Genomic DNA, 25,117 nt, shown 5'->3' with positions numbered 1-25,117 from the left:
GTAGAATAATATAAATGTTTTATACGCTGTTAAATTTTCATGTAAAACAATGCTTTCTTTCTATGATTTGATGACGTTCGAACTTTTTTCTCCGAAATATGAACCTATACCTTAAGAGTTACATGCTCGATATCACTATTTAGGCACTATTTATTAAACTAAAATAAAAAAGAAACAGCACTGCTCTGTCTCGCCACACAAATCATTTTTAACTGTGCAATGCACACATTTTTTAGACCATGTCATATTTGGATGTCTATAAGTCGTTGAATATTGCGCTTTGTCGGTTAAAAGTTGGACAATATTCAGAGCAAATATTATTTTAAAGGTTTACGATAATAGTATAGCCGTATGTGGAAAATTGAATTAAATATATTGCTATAAACTTTCGTTTTCGCATTTTTTCAACAAAATCACACTTTTAACTGGCCATAACTTACTCAGTATACGTTACTTTTTAACGGGAAACACATGGCATGTTCTTTGTTCATGCTACTTTTTATAGAATGAAAGATTTTGAACATATTTTGCACCAGCCGCTTCTTGGATTCTTGGATGTTTTGTCCGCCACGAATTGTTTTGCTCGCAACCGGTTAACGGGTGTGATCATTGTATATTTATATGCAGTTTGTTTGTATACAATGCACTCCTTTTCAATAATAGGCTGTTCCTCATTATATATTATAATACAAAGGTCAACCACCGATGTCAATTTGCGTCAACTTTACATAAAATTGTTTATTCTCTTGTTTGTATTTTTATCAATCTTGGTGTTTGTATTTGAATGTTAAGTATTTGCATAATTACTTTTCTCATGTCTTAGACAACTGTTTGTTCTGTTGATAGCATCATTTTTCAACAGTCTTTCAGAAACTTAATGTACACGTCCAAACTGTATACAGTATCATTTTGTTTTATAAATTTTCCTTCAGTTAGGAAAAAATAGTAAATTAAAAACTGGTCGCAGTCTTTCCATTCCGTTTTATTGATACATTTATTCATTTCTGTGATTTATTCTATTTGTTTAGATATTTAGATATTAAGATATTCTTTTTCATTCCCAAAATTTTAGACGCTTAAATTTTAGTTATGTTAAAACTATCTCGGGCCTCAATTAATACAGACGATTCTTTGTTGTGAACCGGTTACTGTAAATGTTGACAGTCTGCTTGCTGTTATAACTGTTAGAAGAAAGATTTTTGTTTTTTGTACACTGAAAAAGGAGCACACTGATCCACTGGTAACATTGTCTGACAACAAAATCAGGGATCGTGAGTTATATCTCTCGCTTCTCAAACCCACTTTACTGGCACAAGAGTCCTGTATATAGGTGTTTTACAACAGGCACTCTAAAGAACACAGAAGCTTCTAGAATATGACAGTATTCTTTCTCTTGCAATTTCCGTCAACTACTATTTACTTATTGTCTCCCGGAGAGTCGCCGATATGGGTTTCTGGTGGCGACTATAAATAAACTAAAATACAAAGTCTGAGCATAAAGATATTAACTTAAGGTAATGCACTTACTCGTCACATTTTACGTACATGTACTTATTTTTTTACAGTTAGATAGATTGGATGATGCGATTTACATAAGAAATAGGTTACATTTAACTTGTTGTTTACACTTTTCGACAACCTTATATGAAAAGCAGGGTTTGGTAAAATAGATATATGGGCGTTTTGGTTCCTTCATTGACGTTTACTTATTTGTCGTAATTTTATTTTTAATTTCAAATATTAGAATAGTGGAACAGTATTCGAATATTGATTTATACGAATATTCATTGCCGTCCCTGCTATTTTCATTACCTCTCACGACCATTTAGGTCATATTTACGATGACCTTTCTTTCATTATAGTTGTGTTGTATTGTTCTTAATGATATTCTCATGGTTTGATTATACACTTAAAATTTTGTCCTCAATAAAATAATTTAGCATTGACTGAATATACAATAATGTTGGGTGTCGTAATAACTAGCAAAAACGTTTAATTTTCACCGAGGAAGGAAGACCAGTCCGAACTGATTAATAACGTTTTACAGAATCACAAGGCAGCCAGTTTTTAATATTATACATTTCTCTTAGTTATGCACGGTGCATAATTCAGTGACATGCTAGGTCTGAAAAGCTAAAAATACCGCCATACTTGACGGTTCGTTGGATATATTTAACTGTTTATGTCTACTTGTCTACTGTTAACACTTCGAATCAGGATGATAATGGCCAGATTTGATTCTATAGTACATTATGGCTATCATACGTAATTCATATAATATTATGTATTTACGTATTCATGTAATAACAAGAAATATCTTTAAAAATGATGGTCGGCGAATTGTAATAAGGAAAGAAGTTTATGAATTTTTCATCTAACATTCATCTTTCATCTAACATTTTTCAAATTGCAAAAGTAAACACCGCACTTTAACAATTTAAATGGTTCTCTTTTAATTTTTCGCAAAGGTTTCGTAGGGTTGCAATTTTGTTTCGTTTATCCTTAGACAAATAATAACAGTAGTAGTTTGAAGCGGTTCATGAGAAGAGGTCATTAAACGTGTTTATATTTTTAGCTAAATTGGTCCCTATCCCCATTTGTAACAAAATAGCAGGAGACCTTACGATATTGTTACACATCGAGTTTGATAAAAATCCATTACATTTTAGTGGTTAATGCGAATAAAGGCATATCTACTTTTAGCTATAGTGGTCCCTAATAGGGCCCAAGTTCCTATATAAATAAATTTGGAAGAGAACCTTATAATGGTGCTCCAGACCAAGTATGACAAAGATCATCCAAGCTGTTCATGAGACGCTGTATAAAGGCATTTCTAGTTTTAGCTCTAGCAGCGCCTAAAAGGGGTCAAATGTCCCAGCTGAACAAAGTTGGCTGCGGGCCTAATAAAGATGCTACAAATCAAGTTTGATTAGAATACATGAGAAAAAATCAATTAAAGGATTTTTTTATTTATTATTTTTATTTATTTCTAAAATAGGCCAACTGATCCCGCTTTAACAAATGCATATTCGCTATTCGTGAATCTTTGGACAGTGACGTCACACCTATAAAAAGTGAAGGTCAAGCAAAACATACAATTGTAATTATTTCAATATTTCTGTTTCATAAGCTAAGTTTGACCGTAGTTATATATCACATAGATAAACTGTATGCAACGTACCTTCATTTCAGTGTAATGAGATTCAGTCATTATATAGCATATATATAATGAAATAGATTTCAACTGAGTTGAATATTTGCATACCATACTAAAGAAAAATATTCATATATAACAAATCAGTTAAATAATTTATAACAAATATATCAAAGCAAACAAGTACTCATTTTAATATGCAAACTGAATAAGTCACAAAAGCAAGAAACCTTTTCATATACAGACGACAATTGTAACAAGGAAAATCTTTTAAAAAGCACTTCTCTACATAAAAGACTCTTATCACACCCTTATTCATGTGATACGCAGACCGTATTCAGCTCTTTCTTTAATTTGATATATATTGGTATTTGAACAGGTTTTTATCATATTTATTAAACGTACTTATTATTTTGAGATATATCAATATTCTTGCTAAATATACTGAGCCAAAGTTAGCTTTAAAACTGTGAGCAGCGTCGTTTGGGATAAACGCTTTGTCTACATTTCACTCAGCGTAGCACAATCAACAGGGTGAAAGAAATTGACACTCTCGTCTCATCAGGCAGAGTGTTGCATAAATCTTCCATTTTGATAAATTATCTATAATGCGTTATCAAGTAGTTTGATAGGCAAACTGAAGTCACGTGGCATAGGTAAACGAAAACGAATTTAAACGGCGTCGCCGAAAAATATGTCTTACTTGAAAATTAAAGGTAAGAAACTATTACTCACGGTTATCCGGTTTTTGATTTCCGTCCTCGTTTGTGGAAAAATTATTCGGAGTTGTGTTTGGAATCAGATAAAATAATCACACAAATAAAACATTTAGAAGAAAAAAGCTTGAGAGTCGATAAATTAAAATTTGAAACAGAAATACCCTGTTTGCATATTCATGCAGCTAATGTGTTAGAATGCATGTAACGATTACTATTTTGATGAAGGATAAATCTACTTAGTACCTAGTAAGTTTCATTATGTACGTACTACGCTTTATTCATTTTACTACTATATTCCCCGATTCAAAGATGGTAATTTTATTACACAACGTGATAAAAATACCAAATGTTAAAGCGTCGTGGCGTCATTTCGTGTCAACTGGACATAAATCGGCAAAAAATGTGTATTTCAATATTTGAAATATAAAATAAAGGATACACATGTACAGTGAAAACAAAGTCAACATGCTCATGACGAATACAAGTGAAGGCTGCCTACAGCTCGCCTGTCTCACTTTACTAATACTCGCCCTAATATAGCACGATACGGAATGTGTAATTCTTATTTATTTGGTTTAGAACAAAACTCATTGTGCTGTTTTTAAATAAAGCATTTATGATTGATATATTGCTCGATATTGTTTCAGATTCTGATAAAATTGATTTAGCATTCATGTTCTCTAACAAAAATGGCAACACAAATGATATTACGATTAAATAATATTGGATTTAGATCAATTCAGAGTATTTTTCCGACAAAGAAGAAACGTCTCGCTTGAAGCATTTATTTTTGATAGTCGACACAGTGACTAATTAACACATCACTTGTGTTCTATCTCAATTAAAAACAGTGGTGGAAACTGTATACATATCAGTCACTTCATTTTATATTTCAGTCAGGAATACGAAACGAGCATGTAGCTGTAATCCCGGAACCAGTAGCTGCTTTAGCATATTGTATGCATACACCAGAAAAATGGCGTGTAGAACCTTTGTCAATTGAAAAGTACACAAAATATTTGATCGTAAATTTCGGAGGTAAATATATTTAGTTTTTTTAACTGACCTGATATAATACATTTATTTAGTCATGATCATAGTAAACTGAAGAGTGATATCAATTAAACATATCATAATCTTGTATCAAACCTTTTAGACTGAAAACCAATTTTAAAGCGACGCCTTGTGGTGGCTGAGCTAATACAAAGACGTGAACCTTTGCCACTTCAAGTTGCAAAGTCGCCAAATAACCGAAACTATTATCAGTATGACTTCACATGCAAAAGTAAGCTGAAAATACTATAAAGAGACAGATTGATGTTTTTAACTTCTATATAGAGGGGTAATGAATAATCAAACAATTTACTTTTGACAGTTTTGCTCCTGAGCCGAGCCCATTTAACTAGAAACAATCTGAAAATTTAGGACTTAAATATCTATGTACAAATTAGTTTTCCGTCCCTAGGGGACCGGTTAGCAGTTCAGCAAAAAGTAATCAGCAAAAAGTAATTAAATCATTAAGATTGTAAGTGAATGACTTATACAGATACACCATAAGAGTGTACAAATATAACAATAACCTCCTGGAGAATGTGGCGTAACACATAAATTTTAGGGGTTTTTTTTGTATCCAACAAGGATCTTTCACCATACTATACGTCTTATTTTGTATAATGTAAAACACTGTTGTAAATATTTTAGGGTTGCAAACGGTAATGATAATTTTAAATTATGTCTTTCATGTGAATATTGAATTATCAGAAAACGGTCTTTTTGCGTAATCTTTATGCCTGTCTATCTACAATATAGATAAAGTAAATAAGGATAAATTGTTGTAATTACTTTTACTTCACAAGGAATGAATAATTTATTACTTACCTTTCAATACAATTGATAACTGCTTCATAATCTATATTTATTAAGCTATATTTTCATAGAAACAATTGTCTACATGTAACTGGAGAGAATAAAATATAATCTCCTCTTTAAGGAATGTCAAGTTAGTTATTTGTTTCCTATTGTTTATTACCAGTTCGCGAAAAAACATAACGCCTGCAAAATTTGCTTGTAACCTATTCAAACATACTTTTAGAAGTACCATGTTAGATCTGACTCAAGCGTCATTCTTAAGTGTAAAGATGACTTACGGACCTCAGTTTTCACTTTTTAATTTATTGCAAAATGTCGCGTGCAAACTTACTCGTTGCGTTGCATTTTTATTTTTCTTACTTTTCTGAATATGTTTTCTGAATTTATGTTTTAATATTTTCTTTTATACGGTATATTGTAGAACATAAAAAGCAGTGCCATATATAATGTTTCCATATACAATTATTTTATATTAATGCGGCATTATCTAAATATTTGACTTCTGTCTTAGACATATCTTCATAAAAAAATGAATCATAGCAAAACCTGTATCACAACTGAACAATAACAAATAAGTGAAATATACAAGAAATATCAGTAAAAAAATGACCCTTCGCGTAAACCTCATTGTAGTTGCCACTTCCCTACCAACTAAGGCAATGGCCTTCTCACGAACAATTGTGTTCAATAGCAAGTTTTATATTATATAGATATACAATTACCATCTCACTTTTACACCTGAAAACCGTTTATTTCGGGACCGAGCTTAGTCTTTAAAAAGTATTTAATTGTTATATTTTAAAAATTGATTTTGATAACAAAACTAATCAAAATGCATCATTGTTTTAAGTCAGAGAAACATCACACAAATAATCACTAGATGCTCCAGTATCAGATTTATGCACTTTATAAACCAAGATCTGTTTTTTGCTCCTTTTTATATTGTATTTTCAACAAATATAAGAAAAGTGATATTCATTCAGATTATAAAGTACATATTGCAAGTTATTTTTATTGGTATAGGCAATATAGTGCATGAGTTAATACAGAGAGGCAAACTATTAACTCATTTTAGCGAAATGACATGACTGGTAGACTCTTATCTCGTCGTGAATGTAACATGAAAAATGTTACTTTAGGCCACACCAAATTAAAAAGTTGTTCATAGGATTAGCCGCTCGTATTTTTTTCAGAAACACAAGAATTGTTTTTTGTTTCTGACTTGCGCTCGCCCCATTGAAAAAATTCAAAGCAAACTATGTGTTGGTGTGCTACATCTTTCGGCCGTAACAGTGTACAAATGCTTATAATTCCAGTCCCAGGTTGTTCTAAAATGTAATTTTAATAACAAATAACACACTTTGTCTATAATACATGAGGACACTTCGATTTAGTTGCATTTAAGCTATTTCCCCTTATGCAGTTACGCCATTTTCTTCCGATGTTTACCAAATTGAATTGATACTAAAATCGGACTTATTTCATTGAAAATTGGATGGAAACACACACTAATTTATTTGATGACATCAGTGTACATTATTTTAATACTCGAAAAGATTACAACTAAACCCTACTTTATGCCTTTTAATTACTACACGATAAGATTTTATATTGTAATGTTAATATTTTAATATGTTACAAATCAAGCAAATAAAATATTTACTAAATGAATACAAGGTTGGGTAATTATTGGCCGCTTGTAGGATCCCCAAATGTAAAAATGGTCACATATGTAAAAATGGCAACAAACGTAAAATAATTTTACCGTGTATGTAAAAACTTTCTACAAAATTTTGTAAAACAGAGTTGTTACAAATGTAAAAACGTTGCTGGTGACATAAAAAAATAAAATAAAAAAAAATTATGTAACAAAAAAGCGTCACAAATGTAAAAACAAAATTTTGGTCACATTTGTAAAATCAACTTTCTACAAATGTAAAACAAAATTTTCGTAGTCACCTTGTGATTTCATCTATATGAAATAGTTTCGCCTTATTTTATCTGAAACAAAAAATATATAGCCGAGTGGTCTACACAGTGATATTTGTAGTGTGCGCGCGTGTGTACTAGGAAAGGGCATGTCCGTCCCTCAGTTTGTATGTTCCTTCTGAATAAAATATAGAAGACAATGCTCCTAGCGGTGAGTACAGGTAAAGGAAGGGGAGGGGGAAGGGGGTGGGGGTAGTGATAATAGATGTGTTTTTTTCTGAAAACAGTTTAACAAGGAGCATGCTTCTTAGACGTGGATTACAGCCTATGTTTACATTGACTCGTTGTCATTTTAGAAATGTTGTAAAACATGAAATGAGATGTATAAAATATTATAAAAGTATAATGCGCACCTCCAGATTTTAGTATAAAAACCTATTTTTATCAGTCAAGAAAGAATGCTAAATAAAATAATTATTCAGATAAATAATTCGTTCTATTTTTTTTTTTTTCAAATAAGCTTTGTTAATTGACACGGAACCTCTTTATATCAAATTTATAATCCCACCCTCAGTTTTAAGAAAACCAGCACTCACTTGTAAAGTAGCTTAACGAGGCTAAACTGAATGTTCACGTAGTGCCGTGGGTTCGAGCCCCACACGAGGAACGCTTTTTTACCCATTTTATAAATTTTTTTTCTAACAAAATGATCATTATATAATACTAGACGTAAGATCTAGCGTTTAAATCATTAACTGATCCGTTAACACTTTGGTCAGGCTACTAAAACACATAAAGTATGTATGTACTACAAGTAACATACTTTTAACTTTAACTCACCTATGGCAGAACTGTGGATTTTTAGGGGCCTAGCTGCCGGTACGCAAGTACACAAGTGCGTACAGTTCATCAGAAAATTGACATACATTTCCCCATTCCACCTCATGCCGTAATTTCGTGCCACATTTCTACATTCATAACCGGCACGTGCCAGGAAAAAAACAGACAACAGTCAATTCATGAAAAACCTTCGAAGACAGGAATTAGCAGGGCTACGGGGTTAGGATAGGGGAAGGGATGGGGGTCATACTGTTACACAAAGGTGCAACAGCTCTTTTAAAACCTTGCTTGTTCGTACAATTCAAATCGGCCCATTTGCCCCGGGTTGTTATGAAATCCGTACAGCAAATGTTAAGCTTTCATTTCAACTTTTTTTAATTTAACTCTACAAACTTAGAATGTATGCAAGTTCAAGTCTGACTCAGATTGGATCTTCATCTTCTCGGTTGTTTTCTTACGTTAAATTGTTTGTCTAGATCAACTTATCTCCTGAACTATGAATGTTTTTATTATCATAAGGATACTCTGTAATGTATGCATGTTACATAACATATTTTTCATGAGTTAAATCCCATTCTGAGCAACGATTTAAAGTTTAAGGGCGTATGGCATTTTACAGTGACAGCTCGTGTTTTATCACGACACATAAGTGAATAATAGAGCGAAAAAAAAGGTGTCCAAGTGGGGTACTTGTTTTTATTCCGTCAGACAAATGCACTTTTCAATTGAAGTAAATATATTAAAGAAAATAAATCGGGATTGAAATAGCTGGGAAAATAACGAAAATATTAAGAATGGTTTAGATGTTACGGGAGTTAATAAGTGTTGATAGAACATATGCAAGACCCGGTCATAACGTTCCCGGACTACTTTGGTTTTTTTAAAATCGTTTCAAGTTCAGACGTCATATGATAACTGGTCTCATAGAGTAGATGATCCCTACTTTGGAGTCAATAGTAGGTCACAGATCAATGTCACAGTGACCTTGAACAGTAAAACGGTTTCCGATCAATAACTAGGGAACCTTTGGGCATAGGTTCCTCCCTTATTGTTTTTGAGGTGACGAGGCCAAAGATCGCGCTGTCCGTGTGTGTGTGTGTGTGTGTGTGTGTGTGTGTGTGAGTATGTGTGAGTATGCGTGTGTGCATGTGTGCGTACGTCCGTGTAAACTCTTGTCCGGGCTGTAACTCTGCCATCCATGGAGGGATTTTGAAAAACTTAGCATAAATGTTCACCATAATGAGACGACGAGTTATGCGCAAGACCCAGACCCCTAGCTCCAAGGTCAAGGTCACACGTAGAAAAAAAGTAAACAGGGTCTGTTTCGTGCCCGGTTCATAGCTCTGCCATCGATGAAGACTATCTCCATATTAAGATGACGTGCCATGTGCAAGACCTAGACCCCTAGCTTCAAGGTCAAGGTCAAATTTAGAAGGCAACTGTTGGTCCATAATGCTTCGGGAGCATTTGTCACCAAATAGTGACAGCTCTTGTTCTTTTTTTTTTTTCAAAAGCGATTTTAATTTTCACTGTTTAATAATTTAAAACACTTTAATATACATACTTTGTAGGCTTGTATACTACAAAGGAATGTACATAACGTGAAAAAACATATCAGAATAAAATGAAATGCAATCGGAACTTGACTATTACTTGTACGCGGACTAATGTAAAAATTATAATCTCCACAACCCGTCAAACCATCATGTTTTCTAAGTTTCATAAGCCAAACTAAGGATACGTAATACTGTACTTTTTTTGTGCAAGACATATTTTGACGAATATCCGACAAGATGTTGCAGAGTTATGTCCCCTTAATCTAAGAAGCTATCCCTAAAAATATGTGTGTTTCGAATATAAAATGTTTTGCGATAATAAAAAAAATATATATCACTATATAGAAGACTCAGGCTTTGAAGGCGTATCTATATCATACAGATGAAATAATCACGGTGACTGCGAAAATTGTGTTTTACATTTGTAGGAAATTGGTTTTACATATGCGACCAAAATTTTGTTTTTACATTTGTGACGCTTTTTTTTCTTACATATGTCACCAGAAACGTTTTTACATTTGTAACAACTCGGTTTTACATTTGTAGAAAGTTTTTACATATATTTTACGTTTGTTACCATTTTTACATACGTGAACATTTTTACATGTGGGAGTCCTACAGCCGCTAAAAAACAAAGTATGTGAATAAAGTAACCGGAAGGAGACCAAGCGCGTCTAGCTAAAATTTGCAAACTATTACAATGAAACTCTGCACTGTTACATAATTTACACTCTCATAACGTGGTAGCAAAACCGGCTAATTTCAAATTATGTAACTCTGCGCTGTTGGACATAACGAGGTAGCAATACTGACTAACTTAAACATAATGTGGCAATGCACGGCAACTTCAGTGCCAATAGTCACGGTATGATAGTTACCAGACACGACCAGGTATCCGGGAATGACGGGTCACCACATATATCAAAACCACTGCGTGGAGGAAAGCAGTAAGTTGCATGCTAGAGGGTTGATAACGTAATACAAAGCAATACAAAGCAATACCCAATACCAAGCAATACGCAATACAAAACTAGATTTCGCCAGGTACCATGGGTAAACCCTATTCAACCCTAGCCACATAACAACATAAGCGTAACCACATAAGAGAAACACACGCCGAAAATACAGTGCTTTGTAAGTTCTCGCCAGAATATAGATGTATTTTTATGAAACAATATTTATTTCCAAATTATACTTATCAGTTTATTGTAAATTAATGTAAGCAGACACGCCTGATCACCTTCCGGTTTACAGAATTTTCCTATATGAAAATAGAATGACGTTAATTATAAAATACAAAGAAAAGAATATTGTTCGCAAATATGTCTACATAAATGACCTTCAAATATTTCTCAGTTAGAATATTTACAGTCACATTGATCTATTTTCTTAAAAGTTCAGTGATTGTCTATGTCACATTTGATAGTACTTATCACATTTTAAATGAATGCACAAATCACATGTAATTTAAACAATAATTTCCAGGAACAGTTCAGTGATTGTCTATCACATGTAACTATAACAAGAATATCCAGGACGGTAATTCACATGCTTAAAATGATCTCAGAAGAGTTCATTGGTTACCGCACATTTTCTTCATATGAATGTCCTGGAGTCGCCGGATATCCCTTCTCGCAGCGATAGTTACTGGCATAATGTTCCTGTGTATACGATTGTGCATTCTTCTATAAGGCCTTTTGTCAAGTTGCCTGTAAGCATAAATACCACAGAGAAACCGTAAATTTATCTAAGATAATAAAGTAATAAGGTTTTATACATTTTGAACATATATTCACACGAAACTGAAACATGTTTAATCTCATTATCAATCTGACAAAAATGATTTCTAGTACAGGGGTGTGGCGGGCGTGTAAGTTTTCTCTTGATACAACCGTGTTGCAATACAAAGTGAACGAAGCGCACGGGTTTAGCGGTATTTAAAGTAAACTATACCTGTTGATGCGTATTAGCTTGAGACCGGTTTAAAGTACACCGGTACCCAGAAGATAAAGAAGAGCTACAGAACCAGTAATTTATCGATATTATTTTGCAAAGCAACCAATAACGTGAATTCTCAAAAATAAATAAAATTATTTTTTTCAAAATAATTTACATTATTTTGGTATGGATACATACATATTGATGCATGTCACTTTTCTGTTTTCTGTTTTTCCTGTCAAAATGATCTGCATTTTTATACGAAAGTGGGTGGGGTATGGACATTACATTATGAGTTGTGTTCAGACCAATTTAAAGCTTCAAACTTTTCAGTCCTCGAGTAGAATAATGTTAATGCACGTCAATCACCATCATTTCCGACCTTAATTGAAACTTTGTTTCAACAAAAATCTGTTAAGAAAGTTTAAAGTAGATAGTAGATATTTTTTATTTCCTCCATGTAGAAGAGCATATAACATTTACAGACAATGCAAATGTAATATACATTTTGTATGTAAAAGTTAAACATTTACAGCCAGTTATAAACACCTATTAACAGTATTCTTTATATATATATAATATATACAATTTCAAACGTGCAATTATATAGGAAGCGATATAACAACAATATACAACATGTAGACTTTCCATTTTGACTCTGCACATAAACTGTCAATTGACTTTCAGATGTTTATCACATTATAATTCTAAGAAGCGGAAGTGACAAATAATGGGTTGACTTTACAACAGTTTTAAAAAGGGATACTCTTTTCTCATCTTCAATATTAAGGGTTGGATACCCCGACAGTAGCTCAATAACACGCTCTTTGTAGTTTAATGAACAGAAAGAGAAATATTTTTCTCTACCTAATAATGTATGTATTCTGTTCCACATCTGATGTCTGTAAGTGTCTTTAAAAGGGCAAAATAACATCACATGGTGTACAACTGATCACGACAGACATTGACATTGTGGGCATATTCTGATGCAATCTTTAGTAAATATCTGACTTAATACAAACACCACCGTCCGACAGTACGGTAAATACTCGCGATACAGTTGGCTAAACCGTCAGGCATTAATGGTGCAATTTCAGACTTAATGCTTAAAAATTGAAATAGTGTGACGTCGTTCGTCAGCCTGGTCATGTATTCGTAATTTGCATGGTTAATAATGGTTCTCTTAACAGTTCTTTTCCACTCAGTATTTGATGGAAACTCTCCATAATAGAAATAATTTTGAAAGAAACATACCAAGTTATATTTTCCGGATATTCTGTTGGCATCTGGAATAAATCCTAATGTTTTACTTGGTTGCTCCATAAAGCATCAAATTATGTCAAACATATGTTTCACTCGCTTTTCTCCATCTAGGTTGCACAACTGACAAAAAAATGCAGGTGACTTTTGTCGATTTCATGTATGTATAAGAGCTTTGCCAGAAAAAGGGACATAACAGCCAATAGCTTTGAAAGTAACAGAGTAACAGATATTGGATGTTATATGAATTTTAACCAAAAAATCTAAGTTAAAAAGTGGCATAACTCTGTCTTAATTTAAATCAGAGTTATCAGGATTGTTTCTCCTAGTGTAGACTTATGCATTGTTATATATTACATATTTTCTTACAGCATTTTCAAACGCATACATTATTTGATTACACTGTATTGCATGCCAATGTTATTACCTTTTCCACGAATTCGCTTTGTTTTGCGTCTGCAGATCAAAATGTACCCAAACCAAAATGTACCCATGTTTTCTCAAATCCCTGATGAATTATTTCTAATGTTAAAAGCTATACATTCTATTTTAAGATTTTTATTAGTTTATCGAGAGCCAAAACAAGACAAATATATTTCTTCGCTCTTCGCTTGCTCCTGATTTTCTGAAAATCAAAAACAAATACTTAAATTATTTTTTCGCTCGCCGCCTCATATTTTTCGTGGCCTTAATTAAAGATACTTCCAAAATGTTTAAAAAACACAAACATATGGTAGGTTATTTAAAAAAAAGGAATAATAAAAATAAACACATTCGCATATAGTACCATTTGTCACATAACACGTAGAGATATGCTATCTAAGGTAGCGCGTAAGGGTCATATTTTCTTTTTGTGTGCTCCCTCAATAATTTTTGTGTGCACACGTGGTACATGTAGCTTTTACTTACGCACGTGATATCATTTGCTTGCAAACGTAAATGTTATCGCGTGCACACAGGAAAACTCATTTGTTTGAGCAAAAGGTAACTCCTTTGGACGGACAACTCTTCCGCGTGCTACGCATGAGTGCACACGCAAATCCGTAACAGTTTTTTACAGCTATGTGTGCATGGTATTTACAGCTGGAATTTGCGTAGTTATGGGACAAATAATTTCAACGGAACTGCCTTCTTACGTGTGGAACGGTTGACATAATGTATTATATAGGAAGCATTATAGTTTTATATATTTTGTTAACTTTTTATATTTTTAACAATTGTTTTTATCTTTGTCTCTGTTCATCCGAAAATCAAGCTATGAAACTACTACGCTTTCGTTATAGTAGTCGCAACTTGACCGCGATGGTTGACCTTAGGCTGATTATTCATATCGATTATTTCATTATAGTATTCTAGGGTGCTTAGGGTAGCCGTGTATATTTATGATAATGTGGCAGTTGAGTCCAAAAAGTCCAGGGGTGTTCAAAGATAATCTGTCATAGATCTATTGTAAAGGAAATATTGGATTTACCTGTATTGGAAAATACACAGTGTAATTGTATTGAGGTCAACTGCCACATTATCAAAGTTTATTAGTAAATACTTACATTTGATCAGTTAAAACTTTCCAATACACTAATTTATATTTACATAGATTTATATTTCCTTTTTTCCGTGCAGCTCGAGTTTTATGTACACTCCTTTTCAATAATAGGTTGTGCCTCTTTATGTATTATAATATAAAGGTCAACCATCGGGGTCAAATTGCGTCCACTATAACTGGATAAAGAAATTTATTTGTTCAAAAATATTTTCAACTTGTCGGCAATGCGTTGTCCATCGTACTACATGCTTTCTATGGAAGGTCGGTACAACATGCTAAATGCCATAAACATAAACGACCATGCCATAATTGCACTCAAAGCTAAACGGAAATGATAAATGCGCTTGTTGCGAACTGATTTGTTAAATATCATTTTCCTTTAATTTATGTGTTAAGGATCTGTAGCTCTTATATTTGAAGCAATAGATTCTGCTAAACGTCATATGAACATATCACTGAAACTATTTACAAAGAAACAAAGTTCTGTAAAAAAGACTAATGACTATTTAAATGTTGAATTCACTATGTACGGATATATACAGCTTTTAATTTATTGAACGCTTAATAATAATCATTTGTCATGCGCGTGCCACATTTAGAATTTATCATTTAAAAATCAGAATTGATTTAACAGTCGGCATTTGACAATAAGTATTTGGCATGCTGTTTTGGGCAACTATCATAACACATCGGTATTAGTTTTGAATCTATATATCCCTTCATCCTTCATCTGTAACAAAATTGTACTAAAATGGCTTTTCAAACATTGAACTGCAGCTATATTCAGCAATATTTATTCACTATCAGTTACATGTTTTGTCGGGGAAAGGTTTACTTGTTCAGTTGAATATCATGATTCACGTTCACAAACATTAAACTGTTTTTACAAAAGGAAGGTCGTACAATACATAAAAAGTAGCATCTCAGATGGAGAAAATCATTCAAGAAAAAACTTCAGTTGAAAATAACATGTGAATTACTTAGTTTTGGCCGAAAAATACCACCTATAATTTTCGAGTAATTGTGTTCAAATTTTTCATTTCATAAAAAATATCGTTAAGTTATACATAAGCGAGTCAAAAGCAAAAATAGTAATATGTTTTTGTTCTGCCTTAGACTTGGGAAACCAGAGCCATTTCGTTCGAATGCATTTCCAGAGGGCAAGATAAGCACATGTTTGTCAAAGCGATTGTATATTTGGGATATTTCTGTCATTTCCAACGACCTTTATTTGAAATATATATTTTTAGCTCGACTATTCATAGAATAGTAGAGCTATTGGACTCGCCCATGCGTCGGCGTCCGCGTCCGCGTCCGCGTCCCGATTTGGTTAAGTTTTTGTATGTAAGCTGGTATCTCAGCAACCACTTGTGGGAATGGATTGAAACTTCACACACTTATTCACTGTGATAAACTGACTTACATTGCACAGGTTCCATAACTCTGTTTTGCTTTTTTACAAAATTATGCCCCTTTTTTGACTTAGAAATTTTTGGTTAAGGTTTTGTATGTAAGCTGGTATCTCAGTAACCACTTGTGGGAATGGATTGAAACTTCACACACTTATTTACTGTGATAAACTGACTTACACTGCACAGGTTCCATAACTCTATTTTGCTTTTTTACAAAATTATGCCCCTTTTTCGACTTAGAATTTTTTGGTTAAGGTTTTGTATGTAAGCTGGTATCTCAGTACTCACTAATGGGAATGGATTGAAACTTCACAAACTTGTTCACTGTCATGATCTGACATGCCCAAAGCAGGTCCCATAACTTTATTTTGCTTTTTTACAAAATTATGCCCCTTTTTCAGCATAGAAAGTTTTGGTTAAGTTTTTGTATGTAAGCTGGTATCTCAGTATCCACTAATGGGAAAGGATTGAAACTTCACACACTAGTTCACTGTCATGAGCTGATAAGCACTATGCAGGTTCCATAACCCTATTTTACTTTTTTACTAAATTATGCCCCTTTTTCGACTTTCTTATTCATTCAAGCGACAAGGCTGTTAAATAGTCGAGCGTTGCTGTCCTCCGACAGCTCTTGTTTCATAATCATTTACTAGATAAAAATGTTCTGTTTCATTGACATTGTTTAACTTTATAGTAAGTTTGTTCTTTGGGTGATAATAAGAAGTTACTTTTTTATTTTCTATAGCGCGATCATATTTGTGTATACATATGAAGAAGACTCGCCATTTTTATGCGCTTTGTAATACGTCCTTTTAACTGCCAGATCATATATAGAAAAGTTTGCAAATTGTACTCGATCATCCATTCCAGTTTGTTCCGAAAAAAAAATACTACTACATGTATATATGTTGAACAAGATATAAAGTACTATCATGATTTGAATTTCCTTCACGCTTTGGACATGTTAACGCAGACGCTTTTGCATGTTTTTTATCAACCCGTAAGTGTTTCCAGTTCACATTTTTGCGACTAAGAATTCTGATAAGGGGTCAGTATTAAACGTCTATTTTTTATGCATTGAAACTAGCAATATTCGGCATCGCCATGACGAGCATTTCTTTCAGCAACGAACGTGCTACTCGGGTAATGTCTTTCTGGTATGGAATGTTCTGTATGCTGCTTTTTATAAAGCGTCAACCACCATTTTAATGGCAGGGGCATGTCTGTGAGTTCTTCTGATCTGTAGCTAAATCATAAATGTTAAGACTGCCAGTACAAGAGCAAGAATTGTAATCAATAGGCCAAGTTTCCCCACCTGATGTTTTATTTCTTTTTTTAGCTCACCTGAGCCAAAGGCTCATGGTGAGCTTTTGTGACCGCTTAATGTCCATCGTCCGTCGTGCGTCGTATGTCGTGTGTCCGTCAACATGTTCTAAAAAGTCTTCTTCTTGAAAACCAGTGGGCAGAATTACACCTAACTTCACAGGAATAATCCTTGATTAGCTCCTTTTCAAAATTGTTCAAAGAATTGAATTCCATGCAGAACTTTGGTTGACATGGTAACTTAAAGGAAAAATTGTGAAAACCCACAGGGCCTAGAGCTTTGATATCTGGTGTGCAGCATCATCTAGTGGTCCTCTATAAAAATTGTTCAAACTATCCCCCTACGGTCAAATATGGTCCCGCCCCGGGGGTCACACATGGGTTATATAGACTTATATAGAGAAAACATTGACAATCTTCCTGTACAAAACCACACGGCCTAGGGCTTTGATATTTGGTATGTTGCATCATCTAGTAATCCTCTACCAAGATTGTTCAAATTATCCCCCTAGGGTCAAATATGGCCCCGCCCCGGGGCTCCCATGTTTTACATAGACTTGTATAGGAAAAAAAGTTTACAAATCTTCTTGTCTGAAACCACAACACTTAGACCTTTGATATTTGGTTTGTAGCATTTGTCTTATGTACTCAACCACACTTGTTCAAATTGTACCCTGGGGTGAAAAGAGGCCCTGCCCTGGGGATCCCAAGTTTATATAGACTTAAATAGGAACAAACTTAAAAAATTTTTCTCTGAAAACCGTATGGTTGAAAGAGGCCCCGCCCTGGGGTCACTTAGCTGTTATGTGAGTTATATAGGAAAAAAAATACCTAAAAAATCATCTGATCCTGTTTCCAAGACTGTTTAATTATAATTACCTGATGACCCCAAGTAATATGATGTTACTTGACTGTGACCATGACCTACTGACCTACTTTCTTGTTTTTTAAGATACAGTCTTGAAATTTTGATGACATACACTGTTTTGCACACCAATCGTAAAAATGAATTTCATTGACTATGAATGTGACCTGCTGACTTTCTTAATATTTTATCATCAGTGTTACATTTGAAACATGTAGCTCATATTACTCAGGTGAGCGATCCAGGGTCATCCTGAGCCTCTTGTTTCACAAAGTATGTTGCCTAAGGCGTTATTATCATTTTTACAATGATCTAAGATTATCATACATTTTAAAACAGGAGAGATCAATAGACATTCATTTTCATGTGCTTGATATTTCATGGGCACTCGGGATAAATTTAGATGGACAAATCGACCACAACATTGCACTACTAAATGCCGTATTTACATGCAGAATTTTAATAGCTTTTTTCCATACATTCTATGCAGAACTTGCTAAAGAATGTTCTTTTGTTGTGACTGTGTTGAACGTTATAGCAGACTAAATAAAATGCATGGGAAAGTTACTTTACGAGTTGGACTAGGGCGCAGGGTGAGGCGGACCCGGTGGCTCCCAACTGAATTCCGCTAACGTTAAGGCAATGTAAATTGTTTTGTCGGTAGATAAATAAAATATACTTTAATTTCTGTTTTTCACAGTCGAATGTAGCTAGTTTTCCACATCAATGCAAAAATATAAATCATATTTGCCAGATGAATGAACAGAAACAGCCCAAATTCAATATTATATGTAGTTGAAGAAAATATCGACAATGGAGAAATCGAACCCTAAGTCTTAACAATACGCTGATAAATGTATCTTTAGCATCTAACCATAAACTAAACTGTTGAACTTCTAGAATTCGGAGCAGCATTTTGCATCCTCTTCCGGTAACATGATGAATAAATAGAGGATATTTGTTTGTTTGCAGTGAGATATCGAAATACAAATGTATATCATCACCGATAAGGAAGACAGTTGAATATTTTCACGAAGGCGGAGCCTGAGTGAAAATATCAGAATTGTCTCCCTTATCGGTGATGATGTATTTTGATATCTCACTGCAAACAAACAAATTTTCTTTTTATTTTATGCTAGCTTGTGAAGATCAACGGATTTTCTGTTTATTACGTGCATAAATGTTCATATAAATCCAATATTTTATGACGAAATTCGGATTTATTTAAGCTACCGTGTTACATATGATACATCCGCTAAATTACCATCGAATATTAGTGATAGGTTCATTAAATCAACACGACGCCATTTTGTTTTTAAAAACAGAAGGCGACAAACAAAAACTGCATTTAAATATTTTGTGTAAAAATACACAGTCCGCGGCTAAAAGAGACATTGACAAATGCCGGTAGTTAAGTAGAAGCATAATTAAATCTTTTCGGGTCAATCCGTCAGTTCGTTGAATAACCGGAAGCTTGCTTTGTTTACCAAAACACACGCCGAAGGTCAGATTAAAAAAAAAACACACACAAAAAATCTAAACAACTGTGGAATATGCGTATGTCCATGGAAAATCAAGCTGCAGAATTAAATATCATCATGGATTCAATAGAAATAGCTAGGAAATATTGATCTAGGAGCTGCATAGCATAACAAAATGCATGGAAGTTGGAACACAACTGGCTGGGCTTGGAGTGGGAAAGTAAATGCTGGCGCTCTGCCGTATTTATTTTGTCGTTTTCGTTTAAACGATCGTTCATTGCACTGTCGTTTTTTCTGTCTTGTTTTGACAGGGGAAGTATACGTTGTTTTCCCTATGGTAAAGATGTGAAGACGTAAATTTCACACTTTTATGACAATTCATATGAATTATATTACATTACCCTTTCGCTGCCGAGGAACCAATAACGTTAGTACACTTACTTGCCAAGGCACTTTCCTGGAAATCACCTTGGTTTTGACAGAATAGTTTAGAGGCTTTATTGTTCACGGAAAGTATACAAAACCTATAATATTTAGAAAGAAAAATAATAAATGCATACAAATGAACAAATTTATTCTACAAAAAGTCTTGTTTTACTTTGAAATATGCTGACGTAAATGTGGGACGGGTATACCCGTCCTACATGTAGACAGCGAAGGGGCTAGATGGGGAAGAATCACCGTAAACAGCTATAAATTTTTGAAGAATCTGCTTAGTTTGTAAACCAATATTTAGAAAACAAAGCAATATGAAGTACCTAATTTTCCTATCGAATCTTCGACCTTTAGAGGAAATATTGGAGTTGTTTTCTCTGCTTTACCCAGCAGTTGAATCGCCGTCCGCCATTTTGAAATGTGGAAATTTACAAGTCACTTAGGTCATTATGGGCTTTCCTATGTATAGTATTCTAAAAATACAACAGCAGACATAGATGGGAAACCTTCTTTTGATATGATTGGTTGCTATGGGATTATTTCATGTGACGTCATTTGCATTGGTTATAGATTGGAATGTTGGGAAATACCAAGACGGGTAAACCCGTCTTGTAGGCAAATAGGCTGACATAGTAGTGGGACGGGTATACCCGTCTTGTAGGCATGAAATATAACATAAACATATATTTACATACTACAACATTACACAACTAGAAATTCCCTTTTGCCGTAAAATTGACATTGTTAAATTCACTTTATACATGCATTTTGCAAAGCTTTTGTGATTAATAATTTTAGTTCTACCGTAACTTCCGCCAAATTTTTATGCATAACAGCTTTATTCAGAGAAATCGAGATAAAAGATATACATTATTTTCAAGGTCTAAAAATGTTGTAGTTAGATCTTTTTTGAACTTGCAATGAAATTGGAGGCTTTAGATGTATAAGAAAAGTTCTAAAAGCTATTACCGACAACGTATACGTATGTATGTGAGTCCTTTATTTAAAATAATTCTTTAAGCAATAATTGTAAATGATACATGTATATGTAACACTATAAGTAGACAAACAATTATGAAATACTTGAATCAGATCGCCAGTTACTGTACCCCCGAACAACGAAGTTGTAAGGGGGCATGTACTGGTTGTTGTGCATGTTGTATGTTATGTAGGGATAACGCATGTTTTTTCGTGTTATAACATCTGCAGAATCCCGAGGGATTGGTTGGCGCCCGAGCCTGTTAGGGCGAGGGTACTAACGTATCCGGAGGGATTCTGTAAATGTTATAACACGAAATGAACATGCGCTAACGCTATTCTAGCATAAAACACGTAAAAAACTGATAAATGAATACAATGTCCTTCAACGTCATTAAATTTCCACGAAATGCGCGGGAATGTCCGAGTTGTTTTCTTACGTTGGCGTCATTTTGTTTTTAATTGTCCGTTTTGGGGCCGAATGACGTTTCCGCTTTGCCACGGAACGCATATATAAAAAGGTGTTATAACAGCACGCGAGCACGAGAATCTTTCTGTTAACACACGTTTTCTCACCTGTTAAAACACCCCCGAAAAGTGACAAGAACAGCAATGTTATGCTAGAATGTGCTTTCAGAAAAAAGATCTGCACAGTTATGGGACTTTGTTGTTTTTTTGTTAATATACTACATACATACAGTCTTCTTGTTATGCAATCTTGTGTGTGCCTATTCACCCGAACAATCATAGATGTGCATGGTGCATGTTACGTACTTTCAGACAAATATTTTTAGCTAGATATTATTATGGGACTTTGTTTTCTGTAACAATACTAAATCATAGAGCCTGCATATGCATATGCAATCTTATGCGCGTCTAATCTCCCGAACCACTGCATACTTAAGAAATGCGATTCATGCCGATTCTATTCTGTCTTTCATTTCGCATAAACACCGAAAAAAAGTTTCATTTCATACATTGACATTATATTTCCTTTCCATTTGTAAACAAGCTTATATTATAGATTGCACATATTTTGTTGCATTCGACATTATAACCAGCTTCTCGGTCATTTTAGTCACCAGACGGAACAACTGCGACGTAATCTAAGGAACGTTCTCCCTGACTTTACACGGACGTCCTCAAAACAGCGGCCTGTTATCACTAAGCAACGTTGACGTAACTTTCGCCCCTTTTCTTCTGCTGTTTTTTTTTCTGACAAGCTTTTCGAAATCGCAGTAATAATACTGCACATGAACTTAATTCATAAAAATGATGAAAGTATTAAATCTACCTACTAAAACATTCGCATGAAGATCAAGATATAAATGTATTAAAACTTGGTACGAGGGTTGTTCAAAATTAAAGTAGGCATTTGCTTCTAAACACTGCATGTTGTGTATAGTGCAATGTGAAATAAATGATTGTAATTCGTAATCTTCGTGTAATTTTGTCATTTATAACATTTTCGCTAATACACGAGACGTGTAGAACGTTTTAATTACAGTAACCATAGCTACGCATAACCGACGCAGTCGCTTTTCCTTCTAACCTGATTTGAATTCGACCGCTAAGACTCACACTAATAGTCCATTTGCGTACCTGAAAATATGCAAAAGTATAATCGATATAGCACGTCCGTGCGACATACACCAAAAGTATGTAGTCTTTCGGACGGGGTCGGCGGAAGTAACTAACATTTAAACTAAGTGAATATTGTTGTTTATAACGAATGTAATGTTATCTTCTGCTCGCATAGATAATCAGAATGTTCTTAATTATGTAGAGAGTTAGGCAAACACCTGCTGAAATGCATAACTCTTTTATCTGTGTCTTGGTCTTTAAGTAGTACAAACGATTCGCAAATTTCCCAGATTTGCTGTGAAAAGAAGGTTAACAAAGAAAACAATATGTCCGTTATTCGGCGTCAACATCAGTATATTGCATAAAGACCATCTACTCGCAGTTTGCATCCTGTCTGAAATGCTTGGCCTTAGAGTTGATACTGTTTCCAGTATTGTAATGAAACAACTTGTTATACTCCTACAGAACAAAGTGGAAGTATATAGGAGTGAGCTTGTCGGTCTGTCGGTCTGTTGGTTTTTATTTCGGGACAATAATTCATGAAAGGCTTGACAGATCAAACTATTCTTTTGGTACACAGGCGTAACATCAAAAATACAGGTCAAGTTAGACTTTGAGGCCAGTAGGTCAAAGGTCAAGGTAACTGAACCGGAACAGTCAAAGGGTTTACGGATGGTATCTTGAGAACGCTTGGGTCTAGAATCTTATTTTTTGTAAACAGGCTTAACACCAGAACGCTTGGGCCTAAGATCACGAAATTTAATAGTAAGGTTGGTCATGACCAGCAGATGACTCCTATTTCTATCGAGTTCAAAGGTCAAAGGTCAGAGTGACCCGCAACATTTGAAACGTTTCCGGACAATAACTTGAGAAGGCTTGGGCCGAAGATCATGAAACATTATTGGTGGTTGATCATGGCCAGCAGATGGCACCTATTGATTTTGAGGTCGGTATGTTAAAGGTCAAGCACGCTGGGCTTTGATCTTGGCTTAGTTGTGGTGGTGTAATTCGTCACTCCTGTGACAACTCTAGTTATCACTTAGATGTTATTAATCAAAATTAATTAAAAAGAATACAATTAATGCGAACTTAATCACAAAGAAGTCATGACTACGTTAACGTCATTGAAATATTATTCCAGTGCGCCGGTTTTATTTGAAAGACTGTCTTCACTGATGCATTGTTAGGACGCATAGAGCCTACGGCGCATAGAACTTACACGTGAGCTCTAAGCGTCAAGCCGTGACGCATAGAGCTAACATAAGCTCTATGTGTCAAACAAGGGGCATAGAGCTCACGTAAGCTCTATGAGTCAGAGATGTGCCTTTCTCGCGCGTAGAGCTTACACATTAATTGTCTGTTAAATCTAACTCAAGTCTAAGTAGGGATGTTTAAGAGTAATTTGTAGATTCTGAACAGTTAACATGTAGATAGTTACTTTAAACACTTCTATTATTTTCTATTTGGTTTCAAAAATTGTTAACTTATTAATAATTTCATTAATTTTAGTTTCAGAATAAATAAACATAAATCTCAGTGATCGTATACATTTTGTCCTTCGGGATCAATGATAAATTGTAAAACATTTTCGCAAAAGTTTCATTTGTCATTGCTATTGAAATCCGTGTGTGTTTGCAGTAAAGGTATAACGAACAGGATTTTTATGTATCCATGGTTATAAATGTTTGTTTTCGACGTTTATTTTTTGTTTTTACTTATATGAAAAGCACAAAACAACTTTCAATCACCGAGACACGAATAATTGACCTACATAGTACATGTAAATAGAGGGTGGCGTTTCATATATACCAGGAATGTTACTTACTTATGAATAAAAATATTATTTCAAACTTGCAATATAATAAGGACTGTTCTTCTTAAGTTATCCTGTCGATTAAGTAATATGAAACACAATGTCATGGGTAGAGTTTGTTTTATATAATCTTGCAGTCATGTGTCGATATTTACTGGTTTCGACAGCGTGTCTTATGAGTACATAAGGCAGACGACCCACAAATGACGCAACGTCATCTAGTAAAAATGAGTTTTTTTTTGTTTTGTTTTTTCGCTGTTTGTTTCCTCTTTCAGTAAAAGAATGAAAGCATATAAAGAATATAATTTTTATTACTGTTGCTGAAAAAAAATCGTCAATTTCCGTTGTTTGTTCGGGTGATTTCAGACGACGTCGATGTCTGACGATTTGCAATGAGATGACGCGATGTCATTTGTTT

General features: G+C 34.1%; 1 protein-coding gene across 1 annotated transcript in view; it reads left to right on the top strand.

Moving 5' to 3' along the window:
* LOC128557158 (uncharacterized) overlaps positions 1-25,117 on the top strand; it is a 252,569-nt gene that overhangs the window by 211,652 nt on the left and 15,800 nt on the right. Inside the window, exon 12 of the mRNA XM_053544035.1 lies at positions 4,770-4,911. Within this exon, the coding sequence (XP_053400010.1) occupies positions 4,770-4,911 (142 nt within the window). The remainder of the gene's footprint in view (positions 1-4,769; positions 4,912-25,117) is intronic.

Source organism: Mercenaria mercenaria, chromosome 5 (genome assembly GCF_021730395.1).
Source record: "Mercenaria mercenaria strain notata chromosome 5, MADL_Memer_1, whole genome shotgun sequence".
NCBI lineage: Eukaryota > Metazoa > Mollusca > Bivalvia > Venerida > Veneridae > Mercenaria > Mercenaria mercenaria.
The sequence above is the reverse complement of the archived record's forward strand: the minus strand, read 5'-3'. Positions and strand labels throughout refer to the sequence as shown.